Source organism: Tyto alba, unplaced genomic scaffold (assembly GCF_018691265.1).
Source record: "Tyto alba isolate M040663 unplaced genomic scaffold, T.alba_DEE_v4.0 Super-Scaffold_49, whole genome shotgun sequence".
NCBI classification, from domain to species: Eukaryota; Metazoa; Chordata; class Aves; order Strigiformes; family Tytonidae; genus Tyto; species Tyto alba.
Window position 1 is genome coordinate 2,644,489 of NW_024881325.1, and position 15,234 is coordinate 2,659,722.

The following is a 15,234-nucleotide window of genomic DNA, read 5'->3' on the forward strand; positions in this document are numbered from 1 at the left end:
GCTGCTGACCTGCTATGTCTCTTCACCTACTGGTGTTCTGTTAATCTTATTTTGTAACGAAAATCACATTTTCCCATCCAAAGTTAGTGTTGGCATGGAATCGCGTTGAGGCCCTTGATAAAAAAATCACAGCAGCTGCTGATGTAAAAATCAGAATATTAGGGTCGAGCTTTTCTAACGCCCCCAACGCTAGACCAACTGCTTTTCTGCCGCCTCCCAGTCCCCTTTATCAAACGCCTTTTGGGCTTGCTCTGGCAGCCTCCCGTCCCTCACGATGCCCACGCGTGGGATGGCGTTAGGAGCTTTTCCCCAGAGCTGCGACAGCCCTTCCCCCGGCCCTTCCGCGCGCGACAGCCGCCCCTCCGCCCGCTCCCTGCAAGCGGCCTCGCCCCGGCGGCCGGAGCCCCTCCGGCCTGCAGCCGCCCCCCGCGGGGCTCCCGCCGGGGCCCGCGCCCGCCGCCCCGCCCGGCCCCGCCGTGTCTCCGCCCCGCGGCGGGGCGGGGCGGTGGGGGCTGGCGGTGCCGGGCCGAGCCCTGCGCGGTCTGGCCGGTGTACCTGCGGCAGGCGGGGGGATGTGAGTACCGCGCCGGGGGGGGGTGGTGGTGGGCGGGCTCCGCCGGCGGGAGGTGGCTCTCGGGGCGGCGGGAGGGCCCGGCCGGCGCCTGGGCCCTGCGGAGGCCTTGCCCGGCGGCAGCGCCGCTTCGCCTCCTCGGGCCCGGCCGCCCCTGCCCCCGCCCCGCCTGCAGCCGGAGCTCGTCCCGGGCGGGCGCTGGGGTCGCCTGGCTCCGGTCCCGACGGGGCCTGGGGGGTGGGGTGACCCGCTGCCAGCGGGGCGAGGGCCGCCGGGACGGAGAGCCCGGGAAACGTGCCCTTCCCTCAGCCCCCGGGCCCCGCCGACAGGCGGGGAGAGGAGCAGCGGCCGGGCCGGCGCAGCACCTGGGACAAGAGCCGCCTTTTATTGCGGGGTGGGACGAGGGAAGGATCCAGGGAGCCCTTGTTCTGTTTGTGGGTGGCGTGTGGGCATCAGGGCTGCGGTCTCTGCTGAAAAACCTCCATTGTCTTTGTGGGGTTTTTTATTTGTTTTTGCTTTGTTTTTAACTGGATTTTAAAAGGGCATTTTTGAGCATATTTAGGCTGGAAAGAAAGGGGTTTCTGTTTGTATTGTTCACCTGACAATAGACCCTTCTGTCTTGCTCAGTAAGTTGCGAAGCATTTTGAAGACTTTGACTAAATTTTGGGCGCAAGAGAGGTCTCATCCTAGCCCAGACACACGGGGTTTGGGGCAGAGGGTGGAGGCCACCGCCGGGGGAACAGGCCGGGTGTGAACACAGAATCACCTCTTGGCTTTGGCCTGCCTGTCAGCCCAGTGTGCGCCCAGGTATCTGCAAATATTCTGCGTGTGCGTTCGCAAACGCAGTGCGCAGCATTGCTTGCCTGTTCTGTGAGCAGGATGTGAAGGAGGGCTCTGAGCTGCTATGCTGTCTCTTCTTCTATTTGGAGCTGGCTGTGCTGTCTCTCCTTGTATTGGAAGAATACTAGAATTTGGAGGAGGGGTAGAGGGAAGTGTTGTTTAAGGGTTATGGGCATGAGATCCAGAGTTGAGAGTACGGCCTGTGGTTGTATGCTATGCAGATACAAAACCAAGCCTCTTTACTTTTGCTGAGCTGGTCACAAAGTAATCTGCTGCTCCTAGGAAGGATCATAGAAATCTGTCCAGCCTTGTGTTGTTACAAGCATCATGTGTAGGAGCAGTGTGATTTGTTTTTTTCAATTGTGTTTTGATACAGACTTTAAAATGTGAGCCTAGTCATGTATTTGTTGACAGTTATATTTTCTGTAAAACTGGATGCACCTTCTAAGGTAGAGGTGCTGCGTGATGAACTTGGAGAGACGAGGGGAGAGAAGCAACTTTCTATTAATTAATGTCTGCAATGAACTACATATGCATAATTCATTAATGTACATTCTTCAGTTATTCTTTTTTTCCCCACTACTGGTTAGTTCAACAGTTTAACTGCACTGGTTGGAAGTGAGGGGTGTTACCCGCCCTGACCCTATTGCTGAGGAGCAGTTAAACAACCAAGTGTTTCCTTCAGTATCCGCTGGAAATAGCATCTTCAGAATAGTTCCTAATGTAAAGTTGGTATTAATAAGGGCTCTAATTTGTAATCTGAGATTTTAGTGAAAAACTTTCAACTTTATAAATAGCTGCTAAAAATGGTGACTAGTTTGTTTCTTGCTTTTCAAGGCCTCACAGAACTGTGTTGTATGAGGATCCTCCATCAGCATGCTGGCCTATCGTATATTCTCCAGACTACAACATCACATTCATGGGACTTGAGAAACTGCATCCATTCGATGCAGGGAAATGGGGAAAAGTAATCAATTTCTTGAAAGGTAAAATAACAGAAGGTACCTCTTAGACCAATATTTGCACAAAAGCTAGTAGTGATTATGTAGTTAGTGCAGACTTATGTTAATAATTGCCAATATAATAGTGACTGTACATTTTCATTGCTCATTGTGTAGATTTAAGCGATGCTCTTTAATCATATCTGGAGTGCTTTAGTATTCTTATATATTTGCAGACTTAGCATGTTAAATTGGTTGTAGGATTTCAAAGGTGTGTTGGATGTCAAGTGTTACACATTGTTGAGGATCTTGTCTATGAAGGATTTAAAAGTTGAAATTGTAATGTTAGAGCAAACATCCTACACCAGGGCTTTTTAATACAAATGTTTGTTTCACAGTCCTTTCACAGTAGTTTCTAGCCCACTCCACTAAATAAGCCCACAGTTTTGGTTTCAGCTCAGTTACGGTGTCTGTGCAGAGCGAAACTCGTAAAATACGATTGAGAAATTGAGCTTATTAAATAATTTGCTCTCTCCAGAGGCATGGATAATACTAGTCAGAGTAACTAGTTTGGCTCATTTCAGTCTGGCTCGGAGCTTTACAAGACAGTGAGTAAAAAGGAGGAAGGAGAAATATGAGCATGGCAATGTCTTAGACCATCTTCAAATATTTCTGGTCTTTGTGATCTGAGTGAAAGCATGAAGTGAGCAGGATTTCATTGCTTGGCCTTCACAAGCATTCATGTGGGATATTTAAGAACTGTTTCCGCCTCTGAAGGGAGCACCACAATCTCACCTTTCAGTTATGTGCAGAATGCTAGAGCCTTGTGGATGTAGCTCAGCATGCTGTATTTTGATACTCAAGATTTTTAACGATTCAAACACTTTCTTTCAGTTTTAGATGAACGTATGAGAACAATATTTCCTTTAAGTTTCCTCTTGAGGATAGCTGTTCTTTACAGTTGCAGTTTCTTCTTTCTTTCGAGGAGCAAGCCTGGATCTAAAAGACAGCATACTTCAGTTTTGTAGCAATGGATGGAAAATCCTATGTTAGCTGCAAGTTTACGGACAGTTTGGCTTACAAGACCCGAATTGCAGTTTGGGAGTACTGTGTATGGCTTCTTATAGCCTTGTGCTTCCTTTACTTTACAGCTGGTGTAGCAAAGACTGAGGCATTAATTGTGACTTGTGAAACTACAGGTGTTAATGACCAGCTTGCTGTGGGACATAATATAGTTGCTCAGCTTAGACTGCAGACAGTCTACTGGCAAATGGTGCTTTTCTGGCTGAAAGATAAGTGCAGCTTGTATAAATCCATTCTTTATCAACCTCATGATAGTATTCTGATAATGTTTGGGAAGACCTTTGAGATGCTTCTGGTGACAGGCAAAACTTTGTGTGATGGTCCTCTTTATTGCTGTTTAAACAAATGGGAAGATACAGGCAGAAATATACATTAAGGAAATACAAGCATAAGAACCAAGGTTAGGATCAGGGCCTATAAAATCTTGGCATCTCTTCATCTGAAGTTTAAACTTGCTCATCAGATTACCAAAAAAAAAAAAAAAAAAAGGCTTTTTCTCTTGCCAAGACAAAGATTGTCCAAGAGCCAGGCCTCTTCCATTTATGTGGTCCTAATGACTCCTTCAACTGATGATCTTTTGCAGTTAAGTATTGCCCTTTCAACTTCAGGCTGCCTTGTATGCGTTTAATGTCAGTTAAATTCTAACATTCCACTTAGCAGCTGGGTTTTGGATCTTCTCTCTAGCAACTTTAAATAATTAAGTTTTGGGTTCCATGACTGTTTTCCTTATTAATTAAAACCTTTCCCTTTCTTCTCCTTATCTGTCTAAAGTCTTTCCCTCTAGCTCTTTTCTGTGTGAAGCGTCCACTCTTTACTCTCAGTGTTGTACAGAAAATTAGTTTTCCCAACTGTTTTACTCTCCTTGCTTTGTAAAGGAGAAAGAAGCCACAGGATACCCCAGGGTGCTCTTGGTTTTCTCTGGCTCTCTAGCAACTCCTGTCAGCAGCTGACCTACACTGTTCCCCATCATATTCTAGAAAATCACCAGTGAAAATCTTTCTACACTTACCTTCTCCTTCCTCAAGAATGAAGCTGTTAACTGTTTGGCTTTCTGTCTGACACCAGTGAATGAATGAAATGTTTCTCAAGCCTCAGTCAGGAGAAACGTAAGCTTGCCAAAACAAATATTGTTGCAGGTGCTGTTCTTGTATAACACTTCAGAACAAAATCTCTCACATTTGTGAGTTGTTTTCTACCTCCTCCAAGTATAAAATTGGAGAAAAGGTACAGTCTTAGAAAGCTGCAGCCGTGCAGAAATTAAATATAAAAATTTGTCTGAGAAGATCAGCATGATGCCTTGTGTTTGTAGTTTGTAGCAATCATAGCAAAGCAACGTTGTTTTTCTGCAGTGCTTGGCTTTTTTAGTTGACCCTGACATGAGCTTTCTGGCAAGTATTATCTTTGATCACATTCTGAAATCTTGGAGTGATATTTTGTAACTTGCTCTTATAAAACTAGGTTTTTAAATAAGCTTATCTTTTTGTCTCTAAGGGGAATAATTAATACTGATGACCAGCTAATTTCTTGAAATTAAATGTAGGTAGGGGTGTGACAGAAATATCTTAAGTAAAAATTCACTTCTATAAGCATCCAAGCAATTATTTTGCTTTGATTTTTTTTTTTAATTCTCCTTTAATTTAGGGAATTAAATACTAGTATCAACTGTGGAATTTCTTAAAGCATGTTAAAGAATTGTGAATATTTGATGGTATGAGCACCAAGATTTCCCCAGTGTGTCAAGCCCTAGACTGTAAGGAGTCCTGGGATTCTTTTGTCTGTCCATCCTTTTTTACTACGTGTCTGTCTTTTTTTTTTCAGTGTAAACAAGAGGTTATCATGACTACACTCTGAAAACTTCCTGTAAACAGTATTTATCATATGCACACTACCTTAATAGTTTATGTGTAGAGATGGTATGTATTTGGAAAACTTGTAAACACTGAGTAAACAAAAGTTGTTTCAGTTCTTTACATTACAGGTGAAGTTATTACATCAAAGTAAAATTAGCTTCTTTGGCAGGGTGGAATATGGGAAGTTAAGAGATGGTATACAATGCCAATTGTTATTTTTCTCCTGTTTCAGAGGAAAAACTAATTGCAGATGACTTGATTGTACAGGCACGGGAAGCTACTGATGAAGATCTCTTGGTTGTTCACACAAGGCGCTACCTTAATAAATTAAAGGTGCTGTACTTATTAACGTATTTTTCAAACAAATTGTCTAGAATTAGTGTCGAAGGCACAGATACCGTACCAGATTTATTACAGAATCGACTTTTACAGATTATTGAATGGTATATTTTTATAACATTGATAACATTGTAACTGAAAATACTGAAAGAAAAACATAGGAATAGTAGACAATTCATACTATAGAGGTATAGATACTATAGAGGAGGGAAAAGAGGGTCTTCCATGTTATATAGGTGACCTGACATGATATTTCAAGAAAGTTAAATGAACACAAGGAAAATTTAAACGTAAATAATATTTGCCTTAGTAACAGGGCTTTAGTCTTCAAAAGTGTAAGTTTGAATTTACTCTAGTAAACTACAGTTCTGAAATTGAAAATACATTGGAGAGCACTAAAATGGAATGTGCTTTTGGATGGTTTTTTTGGATGCTTTATGGGTTTGGGCTTTATGGAATTTTGAAAGAGCATCCGTATAGGGATTCTGTTATGAGGGGAAGTACTGGCTTCATACTTTAACACTGCCTGTATTGGTAGAATGTGGAGAAGGTTGAAAGATCAGTGTGGGGGCATAACCTTGCATGTTATCTGTGTGTGAAGGTTGCCAGTGCCAGCTCACACAGGATTACATATTCACGGGGGATAAAGAGCATTCATCGGGTATTTCTAAATGAAGCATCCATTTGTTAAATTTCAACATAACTTTAAAACATAAGTATGTGAGATCTTTGTTTCTGAATATGTTTGGTCATCTGTAGGTGGAATTGGGTAGTAGACGAGCACAGGTGATATTGCTTTTATTTTGTAGCTCTCTACTTGAAGGGCAGCGAAGGGATTTGTATGAGAAATAATCTTCCTTCCATTTCATAATTCAAAATAAGTTATTTTGAGTCATCTTTGCCCTACAGTGAAAGAGTCCTTGTATTGCTATTTCTGGAATGTTTTGTTTTTCTGTGTAAAGGATCTATTATTTGTGTGAACTTTTTTCACTCTTAGTCCTTTTCTGAGTTCTCTTATGCTTCTTCATTCTGTGCTATAAAGTTATATGCAATTTCATACATCATTACATTTGATCTTATTGCAGCTATTCTTGATATTGAACTTTTAATTCCATAGAACCACCCACCTCTGAATCACTTAGTTGAAGCAGGGTGTAATGTGCATAGCTCAGTTTGGAATACCATAATAATATTTTCAGTACCTACTGCATGGCTTCCCAGGGAATTGTCTAACGTGTGTCTTGGTGTTCAAACCCTGTACTATTGTGTGTGTTCAGATGTGATTAACTATGTATCTCTTGTTCCCCTTTTGTTGGGACACTATTTGCTGCAACTGTAAAAACTGGAGGATGTTGTATTGGTTATGCCAGCAAATTCCTGACAAGTAGTGATGATTAAAGTGCTTAGTTGCAAATGAAAAATAACATGGCTAGACGTGAAAAGGTCCTGGGTATCTTCTCTGTTGCCTTAGCAGAAGTCTGCTGTGCTATTCCTTTTTAAATCTAGACAAATACAGAGCTACCAATAAATAGCACAGTTTTATGTTATATCAGCTCTGAAGACTACAGAGGTGCTTGTGTTTCTGGGAATGCCTAGTTCTCTTAATAGTAATGGATTACTTGAATATTCTTCATTTAAAATTTGAGCATGAATTTGGTAGGAAATTCCATATGCTTGCAAGAAGAGGAGGTGTTTGGTATCTTAGCAGCAGCTGAAGAAGCTGTCTGGGGGTTTGTTGAAGAGAAACAAAATGGTATGCACAAAGTAGATCAAGCAGTACTGAAAATTCCTTCCAACTGTGTTGGAAGGAAGTGTCTCCCTCTTTCCCTGCTTTAGGTAACATGACTAGTCCTTATGACAAAATTTGGCCTTTTGAATTGCAGTGATTCCTCCTCAATTATTCATTTGAAGGATTTAAGTCTCTAAGGTAATGACTGGACTTTGGATAATTTGTTTGCAGTACTTTCCCATTTATTGCCTTTTTCTGCTGTTATGTAAAATAATGAATTTCCTGCATAGCAGCATTCTGAAATTTTGGAAGGAGCTAGGCAATGAGGTTAAAGCTAGTTTCAGACTGTATAAGTCTTTCACTTGAACCATTTTTATATATGAGAAGCTCTGTGATAACATATGTGAGTGAATACTGAAGGGCAAATGATGGGGATAATGCTTGTGCATCAGTAGAATGCGAGTTGTGCTTTTCTGAAAGTGATCTGGAACAAGCGTTCGATCAATTGAACTCACAAATTTTAATCAGTTTTATATATTTGCAAAGAATGTCAGTTTAAAAATAAAAAGTTAATTATTTTATTAGAAATGTAAATTTTTATGCCTAGGGAAACGTGGGTTGATGTGATTATGGGGAGCATTGTCTGGTGCTCGACTGCTCGTGTGCTTTGACTTTTGCCCAGTCGCGTGACTGCGTCTGCTGAGAGGCCAGAGGTACCTGCCTCTGTCGCGTGGTGGTACTGGCAGTCTGCCTGGGGAAAGGGGTAGGACTCGGGAATGACAGCAGTGGGAGCAGGCTTATAAAATAATTGATTCTGCCTGTGATACTTCTGGCTGGTTTAGGCATTCAGGTAAACCAGCAGAGAATGCATCTTGGGCTGAGTGCGTTGTGTTAGTGACCGTAGGTGACTGCAGCTGAAAATGTGGCTTTGGTCTGGATAAAATGCACACCTTCAGAAGTGCTTAAAATTCCCCTGCCCAGTTCCTCGGTTGATTCAGTTCTTGTGCTGTCATCTGTTGTTGCTGTTTGCTCCCTACATTGTGTTTTTTCCTTGCTCTATTTTTTCAAACTTCATTGGTGAAAAATTTATGAAGGTGGATGGTTGTTTGTGGTAGATTGTTAATTTTAAAGGTCATGAGAACAGATATATGAATTTGATCCCTTTTACCTAAATTTTCATGAAAAGTTAATGCATCAGGTAGATGTCTATAGGAATATACAAAAATGTTATTTTAAAGGTACTGATATTTGAGTATGTTTGGGGAAAACACTGAACAAGAACACTTGGTCATGGGAAACAAGGTCTGACAGGTTTCAGTGTTTTCACTGCTGAGCAAATGCTGTAGGACATTCTTTGCAGCTAAAGCAACTAGTAAACCTCTTTTAAGATTAAGGTATAATTTAGTTAACAGCGATTTGTTACTTTCTTTTTAATTTTTCAAACTCATTAGTTGGGACACTGATGCAACAAAATTGGGTTTCGGCTGGATGGTTTTCTTGGGTGTGTCACCTGGGTGTCATCTCTTTCTAGCAGTGCAGTATCTTATTCCCAATGATAATAGTGTGTTCCTACCTTGACCTGGAAGCCTGTGTGGAAATTACAAGCTTCCTACTCTCCTTTATGATTTTACCTTATATTAATTCAAGTTAAAAACATAGCTTCTCTACCTATTGAAGATGGACCCAAATAGCTTTGTCCCGGGCCAGCTTCTGAATATAAAATCATGTTAGTCGCTTGGTGTTGGATTTGCAAGTCTGTGAATTTTCCCTTGAAGCTGGGACTAGCTCCAGGAACTTACCAAAGATTTAAACACAATTTAAATTTGGTTATTAAAGAACAAAATTGCATAATTTTAAAAAAATTGGAGTTGGCTATTTTAAAATGCTGGAATGCATTGAATGCATAACATAAAAGGGAGTACATCAGAGGTTGGTTTGATCATTAAAGTGCCGTTTGTATTAACACAGGATGTATCAGCATAAAAGCAACTACTTTGGTTTTATCTTACTAATATTAGTTTTTCAGTTTAACTTTTACTCCTTGAACACTAATAATTTGAAATTATGTTTAATTTAACCTTACTAAAAAGAGTTTTTATAGTTAGAGAATTAAAGTTAATAGTAATAGTACTTTATTTATAAAGTCCTACAAGAATATCCTCGTTAAATGTATATGTTGTTATAGAGTTTGGGCTTAAGCAAGGAAAATTTAAGAACTTTTGAAGTGGGGTTTTTTTGTGTTGTTTTGGTTTTGGTGTTTTTTTTTTTGTACGTAACATTTTGGTATAGTGCTACACTTGGCAGTATCTTTAAATGTGGCTCAGCAGTTAATTTGGTAGGAGGCATATATTGAAGGAAAATATACCTGGCTAAGGGTTAGCCTGACTTCTTTACTTCTCTTAAGAAAACAGGGAGTGAAATTTTTTAAAAATTGAAACTTAAATTCATACATTGAATTATTTATCCAAAACACAGGAAGCTAAGTAATTTTAAAATCTTATGATATTAGCAATAGAAATAAAGAAAGAGTTAAATGGACTTGATAACTAAAAAGAATAAGTGAAGGCATGTTGTTGAATAGTGTTTATATGTGATTATTAATCTTCCCTGAATCCAGATCAAGTGTTCATTTCTGTTAAGTTACATGATTACTAGTCTACAAAACTACTAGAGAATCAGTAATTTGATTACTGAGTAAGAACAAGTATCTACCAAAAGAAACAGTAACTGATATTACTCTGATATGCACAATTTGAATGTAAAAAATAGTTTGTTTTTTTTTAAAAAAAAAAAAAACACCAACCAAAAATTTGAAGGGTTTGTTCTCTATCAGAGGAAACTAATGTGTGTGAAGACGTGTCGTGGAAGCCAACTGGCAGCCTGGGAAATGTAATTAATGTAGTCCTCATCTATTCAAAATAATTTTTTATTTTTGCAACATGAAAAATTATATTCTTATTTAAACCTAATTCCTTTCGATTTCTTTTTAAGTATATACATAGCTGTTGTGAGAATTTATTGCAGGAAATGTTGGAAAACAAAATTAGCATGTTGAAGTAAAGAGCGCAAAACTATCCACAGTTTGAGGCAATATATTTTCTCAATTATTATAGTGGTGTTTTCTGAGAAGCATTTTCATTAGTCTATAGCTGCATTCTTGAACCCCAAGACTTTCCTCACAGTCAAATGACTTTTCCCCCATATGTTAGGAATTACATAAATACAGTAATGAAGCAGTGAATGTCATCGGGCTTGGTGCTGTTCTGTAAAGGTCCTCAGCTGTGAATAGAACGCTTTGCTTACTCTTTACTCCTACCATGTGTGGATTCACTTAAAAACCTGCAGCACCATACGTGTTGGTTTAAGTCTTCATTGCTCTCACTTCTTCCCGTTGCGATTAAAATTTTTTTAAACTGTGTTAAAACCTTCTGAATTTTTATGATCATCATTTGCATTTGGGATTAAAATTTATTTTATCCAAATGTGGCCTTTTCAATTCCGTTTTAGAACAACAGGATTTAATCTAGTTTTTTACATTATGCTTGTTTAAAATTTAAAATATCTTGCAAAAGGACTTTATCAAGATGGACTATATTACAAAATAATGGAAGTGCTTTGTTAATGATGGAGAGCTGATAATATGGTGACAGAATAATGTCTCAAAAATAGAAAAGCAGTAAGAGCTTAAATGAACTGTTGACAAAATCTAGTTAGTACTTAGAGAACTTCATAAATAATGGCACCCCTCCACCCCACCCAATAGTACTTTGTAGTTGAAACACTGAAAACTGGCGAGCTAAAGTAGTTTAAGTTTTTCTGAGTATCAGAGGACCCTGAAATTGGCATGTGATTGTCTTTGGTTAAAATTTGACCAGCTGTACATCCTATCATTTGTAAACAGGCAGCTAATGGTAATTGGGCAATGAATGTACTCAATCTAGTTGAATTTCCTAGTGTTGAAGAAGATAGGATCTGTGCAGAATCTTTGCACAGGGTGTCAAATGCGTAACTCTTGGTACCTGAATGTTTCAGCATTGGATGAAGAGGTGTATACTTGCTTGTAACTTGTGCTTTGAAATATATTTAGAAGTGTTATTGCTTGTAGCAATGTTAATAGAAGTTCTTTGAAGTGATCTTTATGTGTTTGCAAAAAAAGCATTTACATATTGCAAATATTTTGTGTTCTAACCTTCAAATCATGTTCTTGATGATGTGACTTTTTAACAAAATGTTTCCTTGAAACATTTTCCAGAAGTGTTTAATATGATAAATAAGTTTAATCAGTTCTCCATGCTAAAATTTGCACTGTGTGTTCACTTTGCAGTTGAGTTGCCTGTTTGTTTTTCCCTTTCTCCTTGATATATCCTTTTGACTTGACACAGGAAAAGATATTTTAGGTTTGAACAATATATCAAGCGTAGCTTGCTGTTAATGCTGCTGAAGGACATTTTACAATTCTTCCTCCCAATCCCAGGGATATTATTATATTTTCTGAAATATTAGCTTGCTGAAAAAGTGCTGATTTATTACTATTTGATATTAAAATCTGAAAAACCTAGTGATAGTGATTGAAAGTGATGGTTCTTGTAATTAACAACTTCACCTCCAAATTTGTCCTTACTAATAAGGACACGTGTGGTCACCTCCATCTAAAAATAAAGATCTTGCTAAGGACCTGTGAGCTCCCTTTCAGTAAATAACGACTGATGAGAAGTCTAAATGTCATCATTAAGACAGGCTATGTTAATTGAAACTTTTTTTCTTCCTTCTTGTAGTGGTCATTTGTTGTGGCTACAATCACAGAAATTCCACCAGTTGCCTTTCTTCCCAATTTCGTAGTTCAGAGAAAAGTTTTGAAACCTCTACGAACCCAGACAGGAGGAACAATAATGGTAAGATGCTCTTCATTCACTTGTATTTAAACTTGTTAGTCAAAGCACTATAAAGCTGTGAGTTGTAATATTTTGTATAACTCAGAGGGTTGAGCCCTGGAGGCCTGTAGAGGGAAGTGAGTTAGTGCAGAGTCCTAAATGTGAGCAAAGTTTGCCACTTGTTACCGACTACCAAGGTGAAGGATGTACCTGCTTTTATGGTCCATAATTTGCAGAAGCACAAGACACAGAAAGGGTCAGCGGCAAGTAATGATAGACATGGCAGGACTTATGGAAAATACAGAAACGAAATTAGTTTTAAACAGTGTTCAAATACAGGCAAATTCTAGCAACAGGAGGTTTCAAAATTGATAATATAGAAGCTATTTTTAAAGCACATATTTACCAAATGGCCTTGGTACTGTATGGGATGAAACGCATGGTGTGGTGGTTCTTGGTGTTTAAGCTTAAAAATCATATCACCTTGCTCATTTTAAAGTTAGTTTAACTACTTTCTCTATTGTAAATACTACATAAGCAGCTCAGCTGAACTCTAGTGAGATATAGCCTGTTTCACTTTAACAGAATTGTTTTCTGATTAATTAAATGAATGCTCTGGTTAGAAGAGCCGTGTGTTGCCAGACATTTAATTTTGCCTGAGAATTGCCATTAGACATGTTGAGGAAGTAGGAGGAAAGAAAGCAGTTAATAGCTGGAACCGAGAATGAGTTATTTAAACCATGTATTGGGGAAAAGCTCCTTCATAATTGTAAACTGATAACTAATGGAACTGTTTCTGCTCTTTTTATCATTCCTTGTCATATTGGGGCTAGAGTTCAGAAACTATACAGCATGGTGCTGGGAGGAGATGGTGACAGTCCCAATCTCTCTTTGCAGGCACTGAGCTGTAACAGTTACATGAATGGAAGACAAATAATCCTACCTGAAATCATTACTGTTATGGTACAAATAGAACTTTGCTGCATTTTAGCTACTTTTCCCGAAGTTAGCTGTTACAGTGGATGCGTGTGAAAAGGATAGAAGCTCATAGTGCTTTTTCTATATCTGTTGTGTGCCAGTTATAGAACACTATTCTGTGGGTTGGCAAAGCTTTCAGAGTACGTTTGTGCCAGATATGAGAATTCTATTTATTGCAACTACTAGATATTAAAGGTGAATGAGACTGAAAAGCCATAAGTGAATGTTAAAATAATGGCATTATTTTCAGAAATAGGCTAATACATATCTTCCCATTTCTGTCAATGGAAATGTAAGTTCTTAGTAATCTGCACTGGAATGAAGACTTCTTATTTTTAAATGCTTACCTTTGTGAATGCATCAAGAATTCATTAAAGACATAAATAATATAAAGAGCTCTTCTATGACTAGTGCATTAAAGGCGGGGCAGTACGGTTTTCAGGAACAATGAAAGAGGTTGAATCCATTTGTGAGTCTGACCGATGAGAATGATGCGAGTGAGCCCAAAAGTTTGGTGAGGCAGTTCTGCAAGTTTTCTTTAAATTTGTGGAGCTGACGTGAGATTAACTATTGTTACTATCATTTGTGTGTATAAGTGGATCTAGGCTCTGTTAAGTTTCAGCCCTCTTGGGTTTTACTATGTGAAGGAAGAGTGTCAGTTATCAGATTTTTAAGGCAAGATGAAGTATCCTGGTTCTCTGTTGTAGTTTAACAATGGAACTACTCAATACCTGATTATTGGAGAAAAATGTCCATTTCTTTCAGTATTTTAGTACTGTGTTATTAAATCTGTGTCTCATCTCCTGCTGGATTTGTGTGTATGTAAAAGTAACTCTCTGCTAGCTGTTTTTTGTTACCAAAAGGTAATAGAGAAAGAATGGACTGGACAGCTTGTGAGCGGGCTTAAATACATGCTGCCAAGATTCAGAAACATCCTCTAACAGTGCATTTTAATTGTTTTAAGCATGTCATCTTAACTCCCTTTGTGCTATCCAAACACTGGACATAGATATTTAAAAATATGGAGCTCTTCAAAGAGTTTTCATGTTTGAGCTGTGTTGCAAACTGGTACATTTTATTTATAATGGGGAATGTAGTACTTATGTAATGTAGCTCTTCATGATACTGTGAACTACTTGGAGTGATTGAAAAATGTATCAGCATACATATGCATGTGTTCAGAAAATTCTTGCTTATAGTTGGAGGAGAAGGTGAGAGTTGTAATCATAGCAGAGAAGTAGCAAAGGAAAACTTCCAGTAAGTTTTTGCACATGTGGATAGTAGAGGGAAAGATCAAAAGGTCACGTCCTTGATGCTGAAATTGTGTGGTTAACTGCTCTGAGGCGTTAAATAAACAACACGGCCAGTGGTTTCTTACTAAATCATTGGTACAACAGTGAGTCTTGTGGCATTTACAATGTTTAAGTATCATTGCAGGTTGCTGAGTCTGGTTTTTATTCAGGCTTTTGAGTGGGAGATGGCTTTCTTTTCTAAAATAAAAGTTGTATGTATCCTCCCCACCTTGGACTCAGTTTCTCCAACTATAGTTCTCACTTCTTAAATCCCATTTCCTAATTCTACTTTAATTCTCTTGTGTTGCTCTGTTTTCTTGGATGTACATGTTGTTTAAAGTCAAAGAATAGTGAGGTAAGGAATTATGTGAAAGTGTTTGTACAGCGTAGCAATGTCTGATGCTTTTGTTGAAGCCTAAAAGTCTGCATAAGCATGAGAAAACCAGATAAAACCAGATGAACTACTGAAGATGTTAAGCTAAGCTTTAAGGACAATTTAAACATTTGAGTGTGGATAGAACATGTTATGTTCTGGATAAATCTTTAGATTTGATGGATTATGGAAATAGGCTAGGTAACAAAAAGTGCTACCTCCTTTGGTGGGTGTTAACTGGTGAAAGCAGAGACAATTGGAAGTGGAACCCAGTGCATCTGCCTGATGCAAACATGTAGGAATCAGCGGGAGCACTTTTTCCTGGCAATTTACCAGCAAGAGCTGACACCAAACTGGTTTTGCTGGT

General features: G+C 39.0%; 1 protein-coding gene across 3 annotated transcripts in view; it reads left to right on the forward strand.

The window, feature by feature from the left end:
* Nucleotides 1-459: 459 nt before the first annotated feature.
* The window catches only part of HDAC11 (histone deacetylase 11), a 32,169-nt gene continuing 17,394 nt past the window's right edge, over nt 460-15,234 (forward strand). Inside the window, exons 1-4 of one of the 3 annotated variants that reach the window (XM_042807037.1) lie at nt 460-574; nt 2,249-2,397; nt 5,518-5,618; nt 12,129-12,245. In XM_042807037.1, the coding sequence (XP_042662971.1) occupies nt 573-574; nt 2,249-2,397; nt 5,518-5,618; nt 12,129-12,245 (369 nt within the window). In that variant the 5' untranslated portion in view covers nt 460-572. Of the gene's footprint in view, nt 575-640; nt 1,198-1,235; nt 1,379-2,248; nt 2,398-5,517; nt 5,619-12,128; nt 12,246-15,234 lie in introns of those variants that run through there. The other 2 variants (XM_032995846.2, XM_032995844.2) reach the window with 2 other exon arrangements.